Below are 24,708 nucleotides of genomic sequence, written 5' to 3'. Positions count from 1 at the left end.
GTGAGGGCTCCATCAAAGAATTACCCTTTTTGCCTCTGGGCCCTACCAAAGACTAGACTGCTTCCTCATAGAGTATGTCTGTCCCAAAGACTAGACTGCTTCCTCATAGATATGTCTGTCTGTAAGAGGCTGCAGGCTGGGAGCCTTGTAAAGTGTAAAAGGAGATTGCACAGTCCAATACAAGGAATCAAACTGAAGCTGGCTAAACTTTGTGTTGGGTGGGGGAAGCAGACCATTTCCTGTGCCGGTGTTCCTGGTGATGGTAGTCTGTCTCCGTTAAAAGAAGTCAGCAATCAACATGCTTCTGCTGGTTTTTAAATTAGTCAGATATTAGAAACATACTTGTAAAACCCTCAAGTACAGAGATTTTCTTTTTCTGTCCTATTTTGAGCCCTTCTCAGGCCTACAACAATCCCTTGTATATAGTAGGTGCTCAGTAATGTTTATTTAGCAAATGGGGTACTTGATGTTAGAGGCACATCCTCTTCCTGAGATAGCTTCTCTTTGAATGCTAACTTCCATTTTCTTGATTAAAGATAAAGGGTTAGTCTGAGATTATTGTGTTCCAAATCCCAGATTTATATTGTTTAGTAATTTTTTTTCTTTGAATAGGTTAGTGTGATCTCAACTCAAGGCAAAGGTGGGATATCATGGCATCTATCTGGGTAAGTAAAAATCAAGTCTTCATAACATAGTAACTTATCTGAGTATATCAAAATGCAGAAAATAAAAATATTAAGAAAAAGTTTTTGGAAGTTGATAAAAATGTTCATCTGAAAAAATTAACATGTGAAGAAAGCTAGAGGATGTCTAAAATTAATAAAATATTAAAAAGTATTTTAAAGGTACATAGCTAAAATCATTTGTGATAACACCAAAGCAGAAAGGTCAATAATATAATACATTTAGTTGGTGAATTTATTATATGATAAAGATAACATTTCATATCAGAGAGGAAAAGATGGTATATTCAATAAATATTAGGAAAATTTCTACCCACTAGGGAAAAATTGTAAATCTGAATTCCTTTTCCCTTCTTATATTAAAAAAAATTTCAGATGAATAAAATACTGCAGTGAAAGAGACAAAATATGAGTGAATTTAAAAAATAATCTTGGAGTAGGGAAAGCAGTTACCACCATGAAACAAACCAAAGCCTAAAAGAAAAATATTGATCTATTTAACTATGTATATATTTTAAATTTATGATAGCAAACAATACTACTGGAAGAATCAGGAGATAACCACAGGGGAAAAATATTTGTAGCACATCAGATCAAAGACTTCTTTCCTTGCCATAAAAATAATGTGAATAAATCAAGGAAAACAAACTTGATAGAAAACTTGGTAACGGACATGAATAGAACATGAAAAGAATTATAAATGTCTAACACACATACAAAAAGATGCTACACCTCACTCAAAAATACAGAAATGTAAATGACTCAATGCGAAGTGAGTTCTAAATGTGGTATTGTGGGTCAACTCTCTACATATGACAGAAGAAAATGTTCAAAGATATATTAATGAAAAACAAGTTACAGAATAATGTTACAGAATGATTCTATTTAAAGGAAAGAAAAAAATGTATATATATATATATGAAAACTGTCTGGAAAAGTTGAACTCTGAGCAAGGGCACTTTTATTTTTCAAATTCATCTGATTTTTTAAAAAATAATGAACGTACATCATATTTTATAAGTGAGGGGCAGGGGAGTCTTAAAGAATAGCTTGTCTGGAGAGGTGAGCAGCCCCTCGTGTGGGCTGTGTCAGTGGAAGGGTGCCGTTGAAGGCTTTGCTTGGCCCCAAATTATTCCCTTACCAGGAGGAGGCCTGGAGACTGGTCTCCCCACTTCCCAGGTTTGAAATTCCTGCTGCTCTTGTGGACATCTTAGAGTCAGATGGAATAAAGCATCTCCAAAGTGCTGGTGTTAAAAACAAAAATCCTCTCCCTCTAGCCTTCATCCATTAGTAAATTGGCATGAGCTACCTGGTCAGACTCTCCACCGTACATTTCTGAAGGGCTGGGAGAGACCCAGGTGAGCTTAAGAGGGTGTGTACATCTCTATTGCTGCCATAACCAGCTGCCACAGATTTAACAGCTTGAAACAACACCCATTTATACTTCACAGCTCTTAATGTTAGAAGCTTGAAATTGGTGTTACGGCACTAAAATCAAGGGGTTGGCAAAGCTGCCCTCCTTTCTGGAGACTCTGGTAGAATCTGCCTCTGAGCTTATTTAGATTGTTGGCAAAATGTATTTCCTTGCAGTTGTGGGGTGGGTTCTGTGCTGGCTGTCAGTGGAGATGTCCTTATCTGCTTGGGGCCTCGGCCTGTCCCTGTATGTGTGTCCCCTACATCTCAGAACAGTAAGGGTGTGTTTAGAATCCTCTCAAGCTTGCAGTCTCTCTAACTTTCCCTTTTAAGGCTTCTCCCTTATGCCTCCTGTTTTTCCAGCCTCGGACAGTTCTCTGCTTTTAAGTGGTCACATTGTTAGACTGGGCCCACCCAGAGAAGCCTGGACAATTTCCCTGTTTGAAGGTCTGGAACCTGAATCGCATCTGCAAAGTCACCCCAGTCCTGTAACATCACACATGCACAAGGTCCAAGGATTATGGTCTGGAGATTTTAGCTGGGAGCCCTTGTTCTACCTCCCTCAGAGGGTTAGGAGGATGGCTGCATCTGGTATCAGGTGGCAGGGAAGGAGGGGAGCGGACCAGAAGGGGTCTGTGGGCCCTTGAGTGAAGGAAGAGGCCCTTGCCAAGGAGGGGCTGTCTTGTTTTTTGTTTCCTATTTTCCTTCTCTTCTCAAATTCAGGAACTGACATTTATGAGAGATCTCTGAGAGCAAATATTAAAAACAACTCAGAACTACTGTGGAAGACATTATGGTGGTTCTTCAAAATATTAAAAATAGAACTACTATATAATCCAGCAATCCCACTCTGGATAAATACCCAGAAGAATTGAAAGTGGACTCTCAGAGGTACTTGCCTACTCTTGTTTATAGCAGCATTATTCACAATAGCCAAGAGGTGGGTGCTACCCACATGTCCATCAATAGGTGAATGGATAAACAAAATGTGGTCAGTAGAAAACCCATATCCATGGTTTCACTTTTCACAGTTTCAGTTACCTGAGGTCAACTGAAATCTGGAAGCAGACGATCCTCCTTCTGACCTGTGGTCAGAAGAGCAACAGTAGCCTAACACGCAACATTACAGATTTCCATACTCTTATCACTAAGTTTTCAGTTTTCTTTTCCCTCTTACACGAAAAAGCACATACACACCCAGATACAGATGAGCAATCAAGTCCATGCTTTTCTATAAAACAGTAGATCAGTTTGTGGTTACTAGTGTATGGTAAGTTTATTGGAGTGATATGATCAATAGAGAACACTTCAGTTGCGGTTTCAGTATGGTACCACTGTAGATGAAAAAGAGCTGGCTTTCTGTGTCTGTGGGTTCTACTCTGGTGTGTGGGCAACCCTCCCATTGTTTCAGATCAGTAAACAATCTGTGTTGCATCACTGCTTCCTTTGTTTGAAAATTTTGAATATTGCTGTGTTTAGGCATGTGTTCTATTTCTTCACCCCTGGTGAATTGGCATAATATCTCGTCAGGTTGTACTCTTTGGACTCAATGTCCCTTGTCATATGTCACCTTTAGGTCCATAGCAAGCACTCAGGAAACCCACGGGTTAGAATGTCTTGGAACATGACTTTTTATTTAGATACCACAGCAATATTTTTCCTATATGTGCCTTCCACAATGCTAGCTTTCTCATACAAATATCCTGAGCTGCTTTGTTCCTCTGTCAATTCCTAATTCCCTTTTACAGAATAGTAATGAGTACAATTACTATTTTTTTGAACCTTCAAATTAGTAGTTTTGTTGTTACTAAAATTATTAGTATTTTATAAAATTACTGTACTTCTAAATGAACACATTATCATTGTAGTCATAAACTGTTATAACATCCTAACTTGCTATACAGTCTCCCTTTCTCACTCCCAACCTCTAATTTGCACAATGAAGAGGGGCAACATAGAGCCACTCTGAACCAAGGAATAAAAGAAGTTTGACAAAAATGTAACTTCACATAAATATAATGCCTACTAACTTTTTCTTGAAGAAGTTCATCAAAAGGGTAGTTAAACAATTAAGACACCAAGTACCTACTGCACTGAACTCTCCTGGGAGCACAGTGAAGATACTCTAGCCACAATCCCATTCTTTCTGTAACTCTCCAACTGGTTAAAAGTCAGGCTCTTTAATGGGACCTTGAATGAATTACCTACTCATGCTGTATTAGTCACCTCTGCTATAAAATGGGCACAGTGATGGTACCTACATCATGTAGTGCTTCAAGCATTAAACCAGTTCATGTGAAATGCACTAACAGTGCTATCGTATAGTGAGCACTCAGTAAGTGTTCACTGAAATCATTACCATTTCAATTCATTGATTTTTTACTAAAAACATATTCCTTGCTAATTAATCACTCTGCAGCTGTGTTAGTAAAGGAGCTTCTGCCTATTTCCTGGACCTGATTTTCTTACGTATCAACAGCATCCCTCTTCCCATTGAATGATTCTCTCAGAGCCATCTGAAACAGATGAATTTTCTCCAAATGCTCCTTCTGACTGCTCCTATTTTCAATATTTTTTTGTATGTGTAACACACACAGTTGACCTTTGAACAACATGGGTTTGAGCTGCATGGGACCACTTATACACAGATTTTTTTCAATATTGTAGAAAATTTTTCTGAGATTTGCAACAATTTGAAAAAAACATGTTCTTTTCTCTAGCTTTACTGTAAAACTACAGTATAAAACACATATAATGTACAGAATATGTATTATTTGACTGTGTTATCGGTAAGGCTTCCAGTCAACAGTAGGCTATTAGTGGTAAAGTTTTTGGGAAGTCAAAACTTACATACAGATTTTCAGCTGTGCTGGGGATCAGGACCCCTAACTGCTAAGTTGTTGAAGGGTCAACTGATTTTATTTTTCTAGTGCAGTTTTAGGTTCACAACAGAATTGAGGGGAAGGTACAGAGATTTCCCCTATACTCTCTGTCTGCACATATGTATATCCTCTCCCATTATCAAGGTCCCCACCCCAGTGGTAATTTGTTGCAATTGGTGAACCTACATGACACATCATAATCACCCAGAGTCCATAGTTTACATTACAGTTCTATCTTGGTGTTGCACATTCTTTGAGTTTGGATATTTATATGTATTTAAAAACATAATTCTCTGTTTCCACTCCAGTGGGTGTACTGCAATACAGTTCTGACACTAACTACCTGAGTTAGTGTGAGACGCCACATGTTCAGCAGCTCAGCCCTCACTTCAGGTACCAGCTGCAAATCTCAGAGCCACCTGCTTTTCTAACCAACGGACTATAAATTTTGGGGTTTCCATGAACCTCTCAGGTTCATTAATTCTTCAGAACAACTTACAGAATTCACTGAGAGGGTTATATTTGAAATTACACTTTTAGTGTAAAACCCATACATAGAGTAAGGGCTGAAAGGACTCTGGATGCCCATGGCTTCTCCCTGTGGAGTCAGGGCCATCTCCCTCCTTGCACATCAGTGTGTTCACCAGCCAGAGAGCTCCTCTGAACCTCAGTATCCACAGTTTTTACTAGGGTTTCATTACATATGTGAGATAAATTAAATCACCAGCCAGTGACCAAACTCAATCTCCAGTCACCTTCCACTCCCAAAGTGCCAACCCTATAATCATGTTGCTAGTCTTATTAGTGACCAGCCCCATCCTACAGCTGTCTAGAGGACCACCCGAGTCACTTCATTAGCATGATAAAGACACAGCTATCACTCAGGAAACTGCACTGGTTTTTTGAAGCTCTGTGCCTGGAAACCGGAGGAAAGATCAGGTATATATATACATACACACATCAAGGCTGCACAGAGTTTCCAAATTATCATAGTTCATTATTTTTTACTAAAATTATGTCAACACTAAGGTAGGTAGTGGTCATCTCATGCCAATCATGGGCTCTGGTTAGAAGTTGTATCTTTAACATCAAATAACACAGGGGAAAACGAATTAATGTTTTGTAATGAATACAGATTGGCAGGCAGAATCATTCAAAACATGGGGTTCACAGAGAAGAAATAAGGAAAGGGATTATTGTTGGTGGAACAGTTGAGAAAGGCTTATGTAGGGTGGAAACTTGCTAATAGGAAAAGCTACTCCCTGATAATGGTTCCTGAATTCAAGTACAGCCTCCCATCCCCACCCAGCCCTTCTGCTCTTTCCAGGGAACAAGACTGATGCATTTCAACACACAGGGATGTGACGTTCCCATTCCCACTGTGTGACCCAGAGTAATGACACCAGCAGTAGGACTCCCTGGAAAGGAGAGGTGCAGTATGCTAATGTGATAGAGAATTTGGGAAGGTAATGTCTCTCAAATTCTGTGATGACATCAGCCCTGAGCATTTGGATGCTATTGGTTCTGGGTGTGCAAGGAACTTGTGAAAGCTCTGTCCAGTTTCATATATCCTGCTTTGGTGGAGACCTTTCTTTCCTGGTGTGTTTGCTCTTCCTAACCATGTAAATTTAATACACTTGTGTTGCACACGTGGATGTGCTGAATTTCCCCTTTCATCTCCCTCCTGTCTGTGATCTCAGGACTTGAAGATCTGGCTTTGTAACTATTTTCACTGCAGTGGACTTTGAACATCCCAAGCAGAAGGGGCATCAGGCATGATTAGGTACTATTCAACATGTTCACAATTTTCTGTCTGGTGGGTGTTTAAACCATGTTCCCTGAAGCTTCTTTACGAAAATATTGGCTATCAGACATTTACACAAATGGCCCTCTGAAGGAAGTTAATGAAAAACAGGTTAGACCTGGATTTCAAATCAGAACATTAGAGCTTTGCTTCAGGACAGCCTGGAAAGAAGTACTGTCTATCTGGGTGAGAAGACGGAGGCTTTCTGGGAATGAATGGACTCAATCTGAAAGAGCTGGTCTTTGCCTTTCCGGACCCAAGCTCAACCAAGAAGGTGCAGGGCCCCCTTGTTCATATTTAATCATAATGAAAAATGTAATTTGTCAGTCTCATGAGGAGCCATTGAAGAAGCCTGGTAAATCAGAGGCAAAGAAGAAAAGAGAAAGTTTTAGAGCAAGGAATGTGAAGAAGAGATGAATTGATTCTCTTGAAAGTTTATTTTTTGGTGGATGCAAAGCAGTTAGAAAAAATAAATATTTCAGAGACTGAGCAATAAGAGTATATGGAGGTAGAGGTCTCACATGAATGAAAAGAGAAAAGTCAAAAGGATCAGAAAATTCTTAAGCCTACCTCTTTTATGAGATCTTTGCTCTTTTCATTTACAACTCTTTGTGTTTGAATAAATACCTCAGCTGCATAGGAGTAGTGATAGCTCCATATAAAAAGGATTAACAAAAGGTAAGGAATTCTTTTGCAGGTTTTTGAGATATGATGCAGAGCTGTGAAAAGTCTGGTAGTGGCTTTTGAGAATTATCAAAGAAAGCAAGAGGTAGAACAAGAAAGCACTTTTCATTTATTTATTCACTCAACACATATTTACTAAGCATCTGCTATGTGCCAAGCACTGTTTTAGGCTCTGGGAATATAGCAGAGAAAGAGAAATTAAAAAACATGGGGCTTACATACCTCTGATTTTGTTAGGGAAGACAGTTAGTAAATAAATGTCTGATATATAAAGTCAGTTTTAAGTACTCTGGAGAAAAGCAGAGGTGGTTAGTGAGAGTGATGAGGAGTGTTATTTTCTGCTCAGATATGTGAGCAGAAGTCAACATGAAGTAGGGGAGTGAGCTGGGAGCATGTCTAGAAGAAGAGCATCTGGGCAGAGGGAACAGCAGGTGTAAGACTGAAGCAGATGGGCTAGGTGTATTTGAAGAGCAGTAAGCAAACTCCCATGAAGTGATATGAGGAGGACAAGGGGATTTGGGGAGGCATTACATTCCTCTTTTTTGTTATTTCAGGATCCTGCAAGGGCTGCAAAGAATGCCAATAATCTCAATGACCTTCACATGAACTGTTGAAGAGGTTTTCGTTATGTAGGTTTAGTTTGTGCTAGGAAGCAATCCTAAATCTGTAGCAATTTATGGTTAAGAATGTCACTTCCCAAACACTGTCACACAAAACCCATAAAATAATGCATTTTGCTGTCATATCATGTGGGCATTAATGACTTGGCCATTGATGCAAGAAATATTCTTCCCAGAATATTACAAACAGTAAACGTCCCTAATTACAGTCCCTTTCGGTGGATTCCCATTCTCATAGAAGCAAACGGGAGGGGACGGGATATCAGCACTGCAGTCCCAGCATCCTGCTCAACTGCTGTTCTGCAGCCAAGGACCCATTTAAGATGTGGACGATGCTAGGTTCCCCAGTTCAGTGAGCAAAGTTCCCTGTACCACCCAGTTAGCATGTAGGACCCTTAGACAGAGGTGTCATCAAAGATGAAGCTAGATATGCACAAAGCTGAGAGTGTGGCCAGAACAGCCATATGAGTTTTCAATTCTTTTTGGCTAAGAGGAGAGTTTGGTAAAAACTCTTAAGTTAAACCTGACTTATTGTAGAACAAAAAAGTCATCCTCAGATACTGGATGCTTAACAATTCATAAGAAGATGACTATAAATTGTATCTCCTTCAAACAACAATGAAAATTATTCTGAGAAAGAAGTTTGTGTTGGTAAATACTTTCTGGGGACCTAGCATTTCAGGTTCAGTCCAGTTAGCTGGGTTTGCTGGTGGTGTCACAGAAACTCAGAGTGCTTGCAGAGACAGGGAGGAATGCATAGGACCACCGGAAACTTCCCCGGCACCAGGTGTCCACCCCGGCTGCTGGAACCAGCTTTGAAAGATCTGGGATAGCTTGTGGTACTAAAGGTGGCCACTGAGATATTCCTAACATCTCCCAAATCTCCCAGAAAACAATGGTCACTTTAATCTCTGGACCGTTAGATATGTGGAGGATGCAACTTCATCAGCAGCCAATTGTCTAGTGTAGACCTTGGAGGAATTCTGCACCTTGGGGTGGATTTCATTGCCTTGCTTCCATCTGCTGTCAGCCGACTCATTCATAGTTGCTTATTAAGCCCCTGTCTGTAGACTAAGCACTGGGTGGGGAGCTGCACATATTGCAATGAGTAAAACTAAATGTCCCTGTCCTCTGGAACTTTTTTTTAGAGGAGGTGGAGACACAGGTATAAACAGAGAGAGCTGTTACCTAATGCTGAGTGCCCTAAGGGGGAGTACCAGGAGGAGAGGACCCGCTCAGGCCAAGTGGCCCTGGCAGGCCTGTCAGAGAAGTTGGCCTTGAAGCAGAAAATCATTCCAGAAGAAGAAATGGCACAAAGGCATTAAGAGGGAAGGAATTCAGCATGTATCAGCTAGACTTTCAGAGAACTGAAGTGTGGTGGGCCTTCAGGTGAGGGTGACAAGGGAGGTTGGCCTGAACCGTGCAGGGGGTGAGGACCAATGTAAGGAGCTTGGACTTTACTCAGTGTCCAACGGAGGTCAGGAAAGGGTGTCCAGTAGGGGAACGCCATGGCCTGGCTGAGATCTTTCACTGGCCCTTGGCTGCTCTGTGGGAATGGGGAGTGGCTGGAGTGGGGGCAGTAGGACGGGGAGGAGAGGGGCTGCCACAAACGTCCACCCCCATGGGGGCCGGTGATGCTGACTTGAATGGCAGCAGGTACAAAGAAGATGGGCATTACCCAGGAGACAAACCTTCTGAGATCTGAACAGGCTTTGCTGATGGACTGGATTTGGAGGGAACGAGAGATGAAGGAAACAAAGGGCACTCCCAGGTTTCCCATGGTTGGTGGTGCCCCTTGAAGGGAGGGGCCAACTGAGGGAGAAGAGCAAATTAGGCACAAGCATGGAGACTGTGGAGTCGGATTGCCAGGGTTTGAATCCCAGCTGTGCCATAGACAAGCTGTGTGGTGTGAGCTTAAGCAAATCTCTTAGCTCTGTGTCTTCTCCCATCAACGGTGGCCATAATAGTACTGACCTCGTAGGCTAGCTTTGAGAATTAAATGAGCAAATACCTGTAAAGCCCAAGTAAGTACCCTGTAAGTGTTACATGGAGAAAGAAATCAGCTTGGGAGGAAATAAGGAGCTGATACGCGAGGTGTGAAAACAGATACATCAGGTGGACACTCAGTACCCAAGACCAGTGTTCTAAATTGAATTCTGGACGGGATTTATAAATGTACACATTGTCTCCATATAGCAGAGGGAGTGGCAGAAATAGCCTATAGCAGGGCTAGAGGGAAAGAGAAGAGAAAAAGACCTGCTATTTTAGAAGTACCAACCTTTAGAGATGCAGCAGAAGTGGAAGGGCCAACAACAGGGAATAAACGTGAGCTGGAGTGGCAGGAGGGCAGCCCCAGCTGAGGCCCAGGATCCCCAAGAAGAAAGGTCTGGCTGGATTAACCAGGAAAGACACATGCTTCCGAGAGCTCACAAATTCTCACTGCAATCTGAGTTTCATGAAAAACACAACACGGTTTGCTTCTTTGTCCATATCAACCTTTATTTCTGCATCACACTCAACTTTCTATTCCAGCCCAACACCCTCCTCTGTTACCACATTCCAGTGCTCTTGCTCTGAGACTCCCCTGATGAAACCACTGTGGGTAGAAAGGAAAAGCTGGCAAGTGCAGATATTTTCTTATTCGAGTGAGCACAAGAAGAAATGCAAACATTTCCTTTGGACCTCCTGGATGCATTGCAAACGAAGCCATCACGCCAGCCTCACTTCTGTTGAGTATCCCTGTGACTGCCAGTCCCGGCTTTCCCCACCCCACACTTCTCTTCCTGCTCTTGGGCCAGGAGATCTCTGCAGTCATGGTGTGGAGCCTTCTGTTTGCTGTGATTGCTGCCAGCCTGTGGCAAAGAAGGCCCTGAGTTATTTACCCTGGAGGACCAGAGGTCTTACCAGTCCTTTTCTCTGGCATCTTGCCTGCTGTATTAGCTTCCTGGGGCTGCCAGAACAAAGGGCCACAAACTGGGTGGTTTAGAACAAGAGAAATTTGTTCTCTCACAGCCCTGGAGGCCACAAGTCTGAAATACAGGTGTTGGTGGGTCACGCTCCCTCTGAAACCGGCAAGGTTGGGGTGTCCTTGCCTCTCCAGCTTCTGGTGGTTTGCTGGCCGTCTTGGTGGCCCTTGGCTGGCCACTGCCCACCTCTAGTCTCCGCTGGTGTCGCCTCATCACGCTGGGCCTGTTTATCTCTGTCCTCTAAGGCCACTGGTATTAGATTAGGGCTCCTCCCCCTACTCCAGTGCGACCTCTTCTTAATTTAACTAATTACATTTGCAAAACTTTATATCCAAATAAGGTCATATTCTGAAGTACTGTGGGTTAGGGCTTCAAAATTTCCTTCTGGGGATATGATCCAACCCATAACGCCTGCCTCACTGGAAAACTACTTTGGCTTTGAAAATGCCCTTTTATTTGAAAAATTGAATAAGATGTCTTACATTTTTCAAGTTTTGATTGCTTTTTTTAGTCTATTCCATTTTTTCATTTATCATAACCATCCATGACCCAGCAGATATTTTGATCTTGAGGAGAGAATGATCATTCCTCCCTTACTCTGAGAATTCCTGAGTCCTGGAAGTTTATATGAGGCTTTATTTGAAAGCTTAATTTTTGGATATAGCCTTTCTGGGGCTTTGTGAAGTGATGAGTGTTTGGCTTTGCCTCACCCTCAAAATGTACCTGCAGCAGCTGCTCTCCTTGCTCTGGAGCGTTTGGCTTTAAACATGTTTCTTGTCAACAGGACTGGCAACCTTGTGTTTTTCTCTTTCATTCATTCTTCTGAATATGAATGTTTAACTTCTTGCAAACCCAGTTCACTTTACAAGAAGAAATAGGTATGACTGGCTTTTGTGGCCAAGGACAGACTGGCACCTCCCGAGGGTAGTAGCAGACAGCTCCCCAGGAGCCTGGCCACATCAGGGGCTGCAAGCCATCATGTGCCATGAGTGGCCTCCAAAGGACAGTTTTAGATCAGGGGAAGTCATATTGGCATAAGGAAGGTGGTTCAAATGAGATGCAGCCCAGCCTAGTAATTAGGAACAAAGACTGAGGAGACTGGACGCTTGCTGGCTGTGCTTGGACAACTTGTGCAAACTTTGGCAAGTTTACTTAAGCATCAGTTTAATCATCATCTGTGAATAAGACTTGTCATTTCTGCCTTATAAGTTTATTATGAGGATTGGGTGAGCCAGTTCAAGAAACGTGCACAGTACTTGGCATACAGCAAGTAGCAACAATGGTTATTAATGTGAAGAGCTCCTGTTATTTTCCCCCTTTATTTAGACATTCCTTGATTTATTTTTCTACTGGTTCCAGAATGATTTTCCCTTCTAGGGCATTTGAAGGTCAAGCTTGAGAAAAAGAAACAACTAAGTGTGTTTAAGCTGTGTAGATGGAAATCTGATCAAACATGATTTTTTGGGGAAAAATAAAAGACTTTGCCAAATATTTATGCAGTGTCCAACATTAGCACAGACACTTTGTTAGGGTAGTAGGGTTAGTGGAAATAAACTACGTGTTGATTAGTACGTTAAATGTCAAGGAATTAGGTCTGCAGTGAACAAGTGGTGCAAATAGTTTTGTTTGCTGCAGAAATGCCAAGATTCCTGAAACAATGAGCTCATCATCACATTTTTCCGCCCCACCGCCCATGACAGAATCTGTGACCTGTTTGCTCGTTTTTGCCTTGGCTTTCTGGGAGGCTAGGAATGAGACAGAGTAGTGGTTCTTAAACTTTACCAGGCATTAGAATCATCTGGAGGGCTTTTCAAAGCATGGATCTTGGGTCTTAGCCCCAGAGTTGTTGATTCAGTAAAGATGGGGGCAAGGCCTGAGAGTTTGCATTTCTTTTTAACATTTTAAATTTTTTAAAAAATGAGGTAATACAGTAAAATCTCAGAGAATGTTTATTTCTAGCAAATTCTCTGGTGAAGCTGATACTACTGGTCCAGGAACTGCACTTTGAGAACCACTGATGTGGAATCCCATTGCGAGGCGTTGTGATGTGGTGTAGAGCACAGGGCACTGTAGACACAAGGACTTGGGTTCAGATTTGGGGCCATCCTTATAGCAGAGTTGTGCTAAGCAAATAATTTCTCCAAGATGGAGGTTCTTCCATTTTAAATGGAAATCATAAAATCCACCTCATTAAGAGTTGAGTTGTCTGTAAGCCCTTTGTTCACTACTTGACATGTATTAGTTTAAAAGATCCTATTAATTTCTTTTATTGTAAGATTGTTTTCATAAATCCTATAAATACTTCTGAATAGTTCGGGCAACCCAGTTTATCAAGTGAATAATACTGTTTATTTAAATAACTGAAGCAGTCTGAAAGATTTTAGTAAGATTCCACTTAGGAGTTCCAGAACCATTTTCAAGGTTGTTGTGTATTCTTTTTTAATTAAGCAAGTAGTTCCTCCCCATTTAATTATTACTAGGTAGCAAATTTCATAACAGATTGGGAATTTTATCTTTCTCTAATTTTGCACATTGGAATTTCAGAATATTTTGATGCCTAGTGTGGTAGAGGGCAGTGAAAAGGTAACAGCTAGAAGGGAAACCCTGAGTGTTCATGAACAATTAGAATCTGACTGCAATTTTGTCTACTTGTATTCAGAAGCAACCGTGTAAATATCTGCATGGCACAGAATGAACTGGGGAGCTTCTTAAACATGTACTGTCCACCTTTACACCTCATTACTAAAAGAATATGATTCAGTATGTCTACAGCAGGGCCTGGTCATAGACATGTTAAAGAATCACCCTGGATGGTGCAAAGACTACATTTCAAGAAAAACTAGGATGGGCTAGAATAGTCATGACTGCGTTCAGGTCCGGATTCTGCTGCTTAACCAGCTATGTGGATTTGAGCAAATTCTCCAATCTTGTTAACTCTTGGTGTCTTATATGTGAAGGTCTCACTCTTATTCATTAGGGCTGTTATGCAGGTTATAGTTAATAAACATAAAGTACCTAGCACAGTGTTGGGCATGAAGCACTGAAATACCCTAGTATTGTGGTACTTCTTCTAAAATGCCAGACATGGAAAGTGGACAGATCAGATAAACACAAATGTTCATAGATGGGTAGAACTGAAGTGAAGCCAATTGGCTCTGTAAATCCATAAAATGACTTAATAAGCCTTTGGAAAAGAGAATTCTTCAAAGATTATGTTGAAGTGACTGAATTGTTAAGGTGCCTTTAGATCAGGCACATTGACCACTAGTTTCCAACTCATTATAATTCTTTTTTAAAATAAAAACTCTTTATTTTGGATGCTTTAAAATTAAACAATGTTTGATTATATTGAAACAAAATTTTCAACTAATCTATTGAGTCAGTAGACTGTCATTTTTTACTGTGCCAGACATTAATTTTCTGTTAATGATCTGACAAGATAATGTCCTTTTATGAAAATAAGATACACTTCAGGATAGCCTAAATAAAACGATATTAACGCAAGAGAGTAAAGTCAATATAATTCAGTAACAGGATAGGGAAAATCCGTTTGGAAAGAAAACATTGTTACTGTAAAGACAGATTTTTATTTAGAGTTAGAAAATGCAATTTAAATAAATGTGTACTTGGGTTTCTCTCAACATTTTTGTAGCTGTTCTATAGTCCCCTAAACAGTTTTAAGATATTTTATTCTTTCCACGGGTTGGTCTTTCCCAACTTACTGTTTCTAATTTATGTGTTTAAAATTAGTATCATAGCATTTTTCATTTCCAAGTTCTTCCTGAAGGTCTGTGTCAGTGGGACTTTCAGGAGGGAATTTACCAGCCACAGTGCACATCCATTAAACAAATCTTAAGAACACAGAGGCCTAACAGGACTTTCATTTATGGGTCCTTTAGTGTAAGGTTCCCTAAGGACAGTGGTCAGCATTAATTAAAATATCTTGAAGTCTGTAAAGCACAATGACTACTGTGTGAGATGCAGTGAGGAGCTTTGAATTATCACTTGAAAATAAGCCGGGTGTAGGAAATTCCTGCTTTCTCATTGCTTTCCTGCACATATACCATTTTAAAGCACATATTCTTTGGTCACCAGGATTAACACAGTTCATTGCTCTAGAGAACAAATGTTTTATATTTTTAATCCGTTACAAAAGAGACAAAAACAATAGGCCTCATTATATATATGGTAGATGTCATATTGCCTACATGTGTAGGGATGGGAGACACCCTCAAACTACTACTAAAGGGATAAGGTGTACAAATTATGGGTTTACTGTATGTTTACAACATGCGTACGAGAAAATGTATATGTAATATAAACAAAGATGTCATTTTTGAACAAGTGGGGCTTTCAAATGTTTTTTTCTAGGTTGGACACCGAGGGACAATTCAAGATTATCCAGGCTTTAGCCCATCAGCAGATGCTGAAGCAATTCGTAAGGCAATCAGAGGAATTGGTAAGTAATGCTTTACCATTTTTTTCTTAATGGTGAAGCAAATCAGTAAGTGACAGTCTAAAAATGTATTAGTTCATTGTGTCCCAGTTGGCTTAGTCAATTAGAGAAATTGGAAGAGACTTCTTAAATTTGTGAAATAGAGAGCCCAGTTTTATTAAGTCTTAATATTTGCCATATTTACTGACTATTAAACACTACCATCATCATCACTGCTGCTGACAAGAACCATCATCCTCATAAATCACTACAGATATGGCCCCTGCCGATTCTTCCTGAATCTCGTTCCCACCTCAATCCCTAGAAATAAACACCATCCTAAATCTGAGTTTATTCCCATGAAATTTGAATTCTGTAATTACACACATATGCATGGTCTCAAACAGTATAAATTGGAATCCTACAGTGTACATTCTTCTGTGACTTGTTTTCATCCTTTAACATTTTGTTTTTGAGATTTATCCATGTTGATGTGTTTAGCTCTAGTTCATTTAATTTTAATTGCGTAGGAGTCTATTGAATTACTATATCGTAAGGTTAGAATATCGATGGAAAAATTTAATTGCCTATAACTCTTTTCTATTATAATATAAAAATACCACATTGAATATCCCATTGATGTCTTGTTGTGCCCATATGCTGTCATTTCTCTGGAATATAACAATTGGAGTTTCTAGATTGAAGGAGATATAAGACTTAATGAGAAATTTTGCCAAACTGCTCTCTGAAAAGTGTATCTAAGTTAATATTCCTAGCAGCAATATACAAGACTTCCTCTTGCTCCATGTTCTCACCAGTACTTGCTAAGGTCATACTATGAGTGGGTCTAAAATTGTATCTCATTCTGTATGGGTGTATTTATTGTTTCCTCTCTCCTCCCCATCCCCCATGACTGATATGGTTCAGCAACCTTTCTTGTTCATTTGCTTCCTCTGCTGTGAATTACATCTTCATGGCTTTTATTCATTTTTCAGTTGTGTGTCCTTCTTCATGATTGGCAAGATTTTTTAGATGAAATTCTGGATACAAAACTCTTTTTTCATTACAAAGCCATGAAAACATCTTCTCCCAGTCTGTGGTTTTCTTTTAACATTGGTTATAGTAATTTTTGTTGCATAGAAATCTTACATTTTAGTGAAATCAAGTTTACCAATAATTCCCTTTAAAATGATTTTTATTTATGTCTTTTCTATAATGAACTGATAAAGATATTCTCCTGTATTTTCTCCCCAGACTTTGTCCTATTTTTCACACTGAAATCTTTAATCTACCTGTAATTAATGTTTGTGTAAGGTGTTTAAAGGTATCTAATTGTATTTTATCTCACAGGGCTAGTTAATGGTTCCACCACAATATATTGATGAATTCATCTTTTCTAAACTGATTTTTAATGCCACCTCTGTCTCATATCCTCATTTTTCTGTTCCCTGTTATATTCCACTGGTCTGTTTGCTTCTCCCTGTCTCCATCCTACACTACCATCGTTAGTATTATAAATTTATAATGGTAGTTACTATCTAGTAGAGCAAGAGCTTTTCTCGGCTTTAGCCTTCCCCTATGAATTTTAAGATCCATTTATCAAGTTCCATGAAATGTACTGTTAGGGTTTTATATCAATGTAATATTATCTTATTTCTGCCTGTGTGGGTTTGTTTTTCTGTTTTTAAATGACATATTTTTCTTTGTTTTGTCTCTGATTTCCCTCTTTACATTCAGTGTTGAGTCAGCTGCTTCATGAGATTAATGTCAAATTGAATGAATTAATGGTTTTTGTATTCTATTGCTTGTCCTTCTTTCTTACCATATGTTTCTTTGTGAGCTTTGCATTTTGGTACGTAGGCACACTTTGAGAAGTAGGTTTTTGTTTGCTCTCAGCCAAGAACTAGGTATCGTAATGGCATTTGCATTAGGGATGTGTCAGATCCAGTTTCTGAACCATGAGGCAGCTAGTTCTAGTATCTGGTCTTGAACATATGCAAAAATAAAAGATGAGAAACTGTCTGGCACACAAACTACTTGTAACTGGGTAGTTATGTCTGGAGTCTAGGAGCTTAGGGTGTGGAGATGCAGAGAAGGCGTGGAAAATTAGAACAGAGACATGAGTCAGGAGCTGGATCCTAATGAGCTGGCATGTTAGCTATGGGGCTTAAACTTTATCCTGAAGGTTACAGAGAGCCACAAGGATTTCAACCACGGGATTGACAGGATTAGATGCAATTTTAAAAAATTTGGTAAGGCACTAATATACAGCGTGAATTATAAGGGGGTCGAGTTAGGAGGTTGTTGAAGTTTCTAGTTAAATATGATGAATGCACAGTGGCAGAGGAGAGGACAAATTCAAGAGATGCAGATGATTGCTAACATGTAGGGAGTAAGGCGAAGAAGGGAGTACAGGATGATTCCCAGGGTTTCTGGTTGGATGACGGTAGCCATACCAGGCAGGGACAGAGAAGGGTTTCAGGCCTGCAGACTGCTGGGTGCAGCTGTAATTCTAGTGCTCAACCTGTCGCTGGGAGAACAAGCCGGGTAATGAACTCTTTCACTCCAAGAATGTTCCACTGTCATTTTTTGATTGCATTGAATCTATAGTGAACTTGACTGGGGCCAAGTGTCTTGTCAGTGGGTTTCAGCCCCAGCCAAGTTCACTATGGATTCAGTGAGACTGAGGAATGACAATGGAACATTCTTGGGGTGAAAGCGTTTATACTCAACTTTATTCCCACAGTGGCAGGTCAGTCACTAGAATCCCATCCACTCAGAGCGAGTCTGCATGCAGCAAACCAGTCTCTGCCTCTGGGTCTCTCTACCCCTGCAGCCACCTCAGTCTCTGTCCTTGGCACTGCCACCACTCCAGTCTCTGCTCTCCTGCAGCCATGCAGCTGCATCACCCAGAGCACTGGTGGGGCTCTTTATGTAGAGTCAATAATGATGTATTGCCCACATGTATAGTGAGCAAGCCGAACAGGGCCAGGTGAGAATCCTGGCCACAGGAGTCTTCACTTTCTCCACAGCAAGTGAGATAAGTTTTCTAAACACTGTGTCTTCATCGTTAGGACAGCTTAATCATGCCTACTGCCCGGGGCTTCTCTGAGTATTAACTATGCCAGTGAATAAAAGGTGCCTAGTAGGTGGTAAGTTCTTCCATTTTTCTAAAGAAAAAGATATTAGTATACCAAGTATGGAGATAAGGGAGAAATAAAAGGCAGTATGACATTAACTGAACCTCAGAAGGTGAAAAAACCTATTTCAAAAGCAATATGCTCCTTGTGCTACTGGTTCTGTCTGATTCACGGACAGGAATATTTGGGCAATGATTGTTCCTTCCCCCCACACTATACAGATAAAGTTAATTTTTTTTTCCAAAGCGAGTCAAACAAAGAAATAAAGGTTCCAAACTGGTAAGAACCTGGAAATTAAAAACTAAAGCACTCTGTTATTTGTTTCAGACCACTGATCATTTTTCTTTTGTTCATGACAGATACTAAGCATTTCTGGGTTGATGGTGAGTAAAATTATTTGTTTTGTTTAGGAACGGATGAGAAAGCGCTCATCAGCATTCTGACTGAGAGGCCGAATGCACAGCGGCAGCTGGTCGTTAAGGAGTATCAAGCCACGTATGGAAAGGTACGGCTTGATTACCGTAACAGGCAGGGGAGAGCGAATCACAATGGATCACTCATGCTCCCATGTAACTATGCCCCCGGATCTTTTGTTTCAGGCTGAGTGTCACACAAGGTCCCCAGCATATTCAGTCAACAGCCTGGGTCCAGGTGACAAGTGAGAGTGTGTAGTGAGCACCTGAGGTCCACTCAGGCATCACCTCCTGAAAGTGTCCTCCAAGCCCCTCAGACTTCATTAGATACCCCTCGGCAATACTTGACCTTCATGCTTTACCACACACTTAGCATATCCTACTGACATTTTGCCTTTGAATATTTCTGTTTTTCCCATTAGAGTATAATGTCCTAAGGGGAAGGATTGTGTCTAATTCACCTTCAAATGCTGAGCACAGAGCAGGTGCCCAGTGTTTGTTGAAAATGAATTGTCAAGCTTCTAGGCAAGGCAACACACTCAGGGATAGGGAACGTGAACGGTCCATTGGCTGTTCAGGATCTCCAAAATGTGGAGGAAGGATGGAGGTGACAAGCAACCATTTCTCACAGTGGGATAGAATGAGAGCATGTGAGGTAAGACTCAGTTGCAAAGTTGAGGACAGATGGTGGTGGAATTTCGCATTTAGAGAGGCAGCACCTGTGGCCATTAAAGCAGAGCTAGTGACATTGGCTCTCTCTCATTTGTTTTGGCAGGAGCAGGCCCCCTGCAGGGGCATGATTACATGCTGCTGTCTATCCACAATGTCATAGCATCTGGGAGGCTGCCAGCATGTTTCAGAGCTGAAAATAATTGAAAGCAGGAATAAATAATTATTCATTAACACTCTTGAATATTGAGAACAGAAACCATATTACCTGACTTCAGGCAGGGGAGAGGGACTGTACTTATGTAATGTGTGAAAAACAGTGCCAAAGGGCACTCTCAGTAAGTAGTGTCTGCCTCACTGCCACATCTAGGGTTTCCCCTTCTCTTGTCGCAAGAAAACTGCTTCTGATGCCTCCTAGTTCCACACTCCTACCAGAGGCGAATGACCAGTTGAGGCCTGTCCTTCTCCCTTCTTTCTGCAGCTTTTTGGCCATCACTAAGAAGCAAGCCAGGACTAGAGCGCCTACCAGTGAAGCTGGGTGTGAATTCTAAGGGCTGCCCTGCCCTCCCTCTCTCTTCCCTCACACCATCCCATACATTGAGAGCATCAGGACCCTGGGAAATGCATTTTAATACACTGTCCCTACCTGTGGCACTCAACCCCTTCCATGGGCTTTCCTTCAGAAAACCTATAATGAAACAGAACATTCTGGGAGCAGTCATAAAATGCAAATTAATATCCATAGAAATACTTTCACCATTTCTGTTTATTCCCTGTGGATTGGCATGCTTCCATCTGAATTGACACATATATTCCTCTTTCACTAGGTGACAGAGAAAGAGAAAGGACAAGTATTCATGCTTTCCTCTTCGGGTTTTTTTGTTTTAGGATCTGAAAGATGACTTGAAGGGAGATCTCTCTGGCCACTTTGAGCATCTCATGGTGGCCCTCATGACTCCCCCAGCAGTGTTTGATGCAAAGCAGCTGAAGAAATCCATGAAGGTATCTGCCTGATCTGCTCAGGATTTGACTCTGTCATCGAAAATAGTGGCTTTCTTCCAATGTACACTTGAGCTATGGGTGTAAATGCGAAAGATGTGGATGTCATTTTGCTTCTGTGCTCTCCAGTTGGTAGAACAACCCTGAAATGGGGAGCAGTTTTGGAACCTTGAGTCCACATGTTCCTGGGCTGAAAGGATATTGCCATATCCTAATTTTGTTTGTTTTTGACCTGAGAGTCAGATTCTCTATTTTGTTGTCATGAGAGTGGCACACCATCATCAACATTTTACTTAGGCTAAAAATCCAGCATTATATATCCCCTGCTTTCTCTCACTCTTCAAAGCTCTCAAATCTATCTGCAAGTCCATTAGCTCTACTAAAATAACTATCAAAAATGTGTCCTCATGTCTCAAAATCCATTGCTAGTTCAACCACAATATCAGTATCTCTTGACCATATCAGTCCTAATTGGTCCCTTTCCTCCATTTTGCCCACCTCAAATCCATTCACTAAAAAATAGCCAGAGTTATTTTTATAAAGTAATTTTTAGAATCAGATTATATTTGTTCACCTGCATGAGCCTCCATTGGCTTTGAGTACTTAAAATCAGAACTCCTTACCATGACCAACATGGCCTGCCTCTGTGACTTTTAGAAATTCTTTCTGCATCAGTTAGGGTTCCCAGAGAAGCAGAACCAGTAGGCAGGAGAATATATTCAGAGATTTATTGCAAGGATTGGTTATATGATTATGGAGCTATCTAGGCAAATCCAAAACCTGTAGGGCAGGCTGTCAGGAAGGACAGCTGGAACCCTCAGCACAAGCTGGAGCTTTTGTGCATGGCAGGAATACCTTCCTCAGAGAAGCCTCAGCTCTGCTCTTAAGGCCTTTGAAATGGACTGAATTAGGCCCACCTAGGATATTGAAGATAATCTCCTGTAAAGTCAGTATGATAACGGACTTCAGTTACATCTTCAAAATACCTTCATAACAATATCTAGATTAGTATTTGATTGAATAACTGAGTACTGTAGCCTGGACAAGTTAACACACAAAACTGACCACTGCACTCTCTGTCCCCTTCCCTACCCCAGCTGAATGCTATGGCTACTCTGGCCTTCTTTCTGCTCCTTGAACATTCTAAGCTTGTTCCTAGTTTGGGGCTTTTGTACATGATGTCCCTTCCATCTGGAATGCTCTTCCTCCAGATATTTTCTATTAATTCACTCAGTTTTTATTTCCTTAATTGCACCTATTACCACCTAAAATTATGTTGTTGTTGTTTTTGTCCATTTGTTTCATATTTTTTCCAATCTGGTGAAAAGGCAAACCTCCATCACAGCAGGGAACCCTATCAGTCTTGGTGTGTATCTTCTGTTCCTGCAGGAAAGCCTGAAATGAAGTGGGCCAACATATTTGTTGATGGGAAGGAGGGAAAGGAAGGAGTCTAGGTCTGCAGTGTAAGCTATATTCTGCCTTCCTGTTAGAGACGGGAGTTACATTCTTTTCTGTAGAAGTATGAGCTCCCAAGAAGCAGATGGCAAGGTGGAAGCATATGTACAAAAGATTTATTGAGGGAAATCCTCATGAAGGATAAAGAGGAGAAAGAGCAGGGTAGGTGGGGTGACCTTCAGACTGCAATGCCAGTCTGACACCTGTGAATGGAGAGAGGGAAGCAAGTGGGCTTGGATAGGAAGAGCCTCAGTGTATAGTGCACCTCTGAGAAAGCCTGGCAGGCTGAGAGGAGCCCCTGAACAAAGACTGCCCTCTGGAGAAATCCTCCATCAGGTGGAAATGGCCCAGCTCCAGTATACCTTCCATGCTCAGCCATTGGCTGAGAACAGCCTCCAGAGAGCATGACCTCAGCATGAACTTTGTGGCAGATCCACGGGTGTGACTGTTGGAGGCTGTCAACCAACTACATTCTTTGCAGCTGATTCTCTTGAAATGAAATCTGAGCAGTGATAATTCTACGGCTGCCCCATGGAAGACAGCTTAGCAGATGTAACAGTAAGGATTAGATTCACCAACAAGGATTCAAAAACTTTCTTTCTTATACTAAAGAAATTCAAAGTAAATAGTCCAGAGCTGGGGTATGGCACCACCATTATTAGAGATTCAGGCTCATTCAGTCTTGAAGGTCTGCCATTTCAGCCTATAGATTCCACTCCTGGGCTAAAGATGGCCGCTCAAGATCCAACCATTGTATCTTCATCCCAGTCAGCTCAAGATGGCAGTGTGAGTAGGGTGGCGGAAATCTCCTTCCAAAACCGTATCTATTTTTGAAAATACAACAAATAAAACTATTCCTAAGAGAGAGACCAGAGGATACAGTACAACAGCCAGGCTACATCTACATCTGCGAGAACTCAGCATCTCATGAAGATACAAAGCCATGACCCAGTGGGACCTGGGCACTCCTCCCACCCCAGCTCACTGGTGGGAGGGAAGGAGTTGGAGTGGAGAGGGCGTGGAAGCACAGGACTGCTAAATAACCAGCCCTAGTAATCTGCACCGGAAGCGCAGACACACATTGATGGTGTGCTGGAAATTAGAGAATCAGAAGGGTAGGGTCCAAGACGGAGACAGGTGGCTCCTCTGGGACAAAAGAAAAGCAGGCACCTTTTAAAAGTCTTAAAGGGACAAGGGCTCAACAGCTGAACAAAATTGTCCCAGCACACTCAGCCCAACATGCTGGGAATCTTGAGGAACTTTGGGCTCCCAAGCCCCCTGGGGGGTAAAGCAGCCCCAATGCCCCTCACGGTGATAAGCAGCCTGCTATTCTTTTGCCCTGGCCGGTGCTACAAGCAGAGCAACCGGAAAGCAGCCACAGCTGCAGAGCAGCCGGAAAACGGCCCTGCACACAGCAACCTCACAGTCTCCTCCCAGTGCGCAGCTACCTGGGACGGGCAGTGGAAGCTGGAACAAGGTCCAGAAGGCATGAAGGGGTGCCATTCTTGCAGAAGAACACACCCGGTGTGGCTGCGACTCCCTGCAGCGCTCTAGGGTAGACTGAGGGAGGCCCTCCCCATGGCAGCTCAGGAGATTGTCCCAGAGTCTGCTCCCAGTGTGCAGGTAACTGGCACAGACAGGAGAGAAGGGCAAGGTGACCAACAAGCAGGAAGGGACTTTGTTCTCCCAGCTGACACACGTGCCACCTGCCCGTGACCACTTCTAACACCATGAAAAAGCAGAAGAATTTGGTACAGTCAAAAATCATTCAGACAAGCCCAGAGAGAGGGCCTGATGAGGTAGATATAACCGATCTTCCTGAAAAAGAATACAAAATAAAAGTCATAACCATGCTGAAGGACCTACAGAGAAATATGCAAGAGCTAAGGGATGAAGTCCGGAAGTGAAACAATTGATAGAAGGGTTAAGAGTGGACTGAATGAGGTGCAAGAGACTGTTAATGGAATAGAAATCAGAGAACAGGAATACCGAGAAGCTGAGGCAGAGAGAGATAAAAGGATCTCTAGGAACGGAAGAATATTAAGAGAAATGTGTGACCAATCCAAGCGGAACAATATTCACAGTATAGGGGTACCAGAAGAAGAAGAAGAGAGAAAAAGGGATAGAAAGTGTCTGTGAAGAAATAATTGCTGAAAACTTCCCCAATCCAGGGAAGGAGATAGCCTCTCAGACCATGGAAGCCCACAGATTTCCCAACACAAGGGACCAAGGAGGGCAACACTAAGACATGTAATAATTAAAATGGCAAAGATCAAAGACAAGGACAGAGAAAAGGCAGCCACAGAGAGAAAAAAGGTCACCTACAAAGGAAAACCCATCAGGCTATCATCAGACTTCTCAACAGAAACCTTATAGGCCAAAAGAGAATGGCATGATACATTTAATGCAATGAAACAGAAGGGCCTTGAACTAAGGATACTGTATCCAGCATGATTATCACTTAAATTTAATGGAGGGATTAAACAATTTTCAGAAAAGCAAAAGATGAGGGAATTTGCCTCCCACAAACCACCTCTACAGGATA

General features: G+C 41.5%; 1 protein-coding gene across 2 annotated transcripts in view; it reads left to right on the top strand.

Moving 5' to 3' along the window:
- Positions 1-24,708, top strand: part of ANXA3 (annexin A3) — a 60,954-nt gene that overhangs the window by 2,127 nt on the left and 34,119 nt on the right. For both annotated transcript variants that reach the window (XM_037014869.2, XM_037014870.2), the window contains exons 2-5: positions 613-665; positions 15,424-15,511; positions 19,038-19,132; positions 20,598-20,711. In XM_037014869.2, the coding sequence (XP_036870764.2) occupies positions 651-665; positions 15,424-15,511; positions 19,038-19,132; positions 20,598-20,711 (312 nt within the window). In that variant the 5' untranslated portion in view covers positions 613-650. The remainder of the gene's footprint in view (positions 1-612; positions 666-15,423; positions 15,512-19,037; positions 19,133-20,597; positions 20,712-24,708) is intronic.

Source organism: Manis javanica, chromosome 5, assembly GCF_040802235.1.
Source record: "Manis javanica isolate MJ-LG chromosome 5, MJ_LKY, whole genome shotgun sequence".
In the NCBI taxonomy this organism is placed as follows: domain Eukaryota; kingdom Metazoa; phylum Chordata; class Mammalia; order Pholidota; family Manidae; genus Manis; species Manis javanica.
The sequence above is the reverse complement of the archived record's forward strand: the minus strand, read 5'-3'. Positions and strand labels throughout refer to the sequence as shown.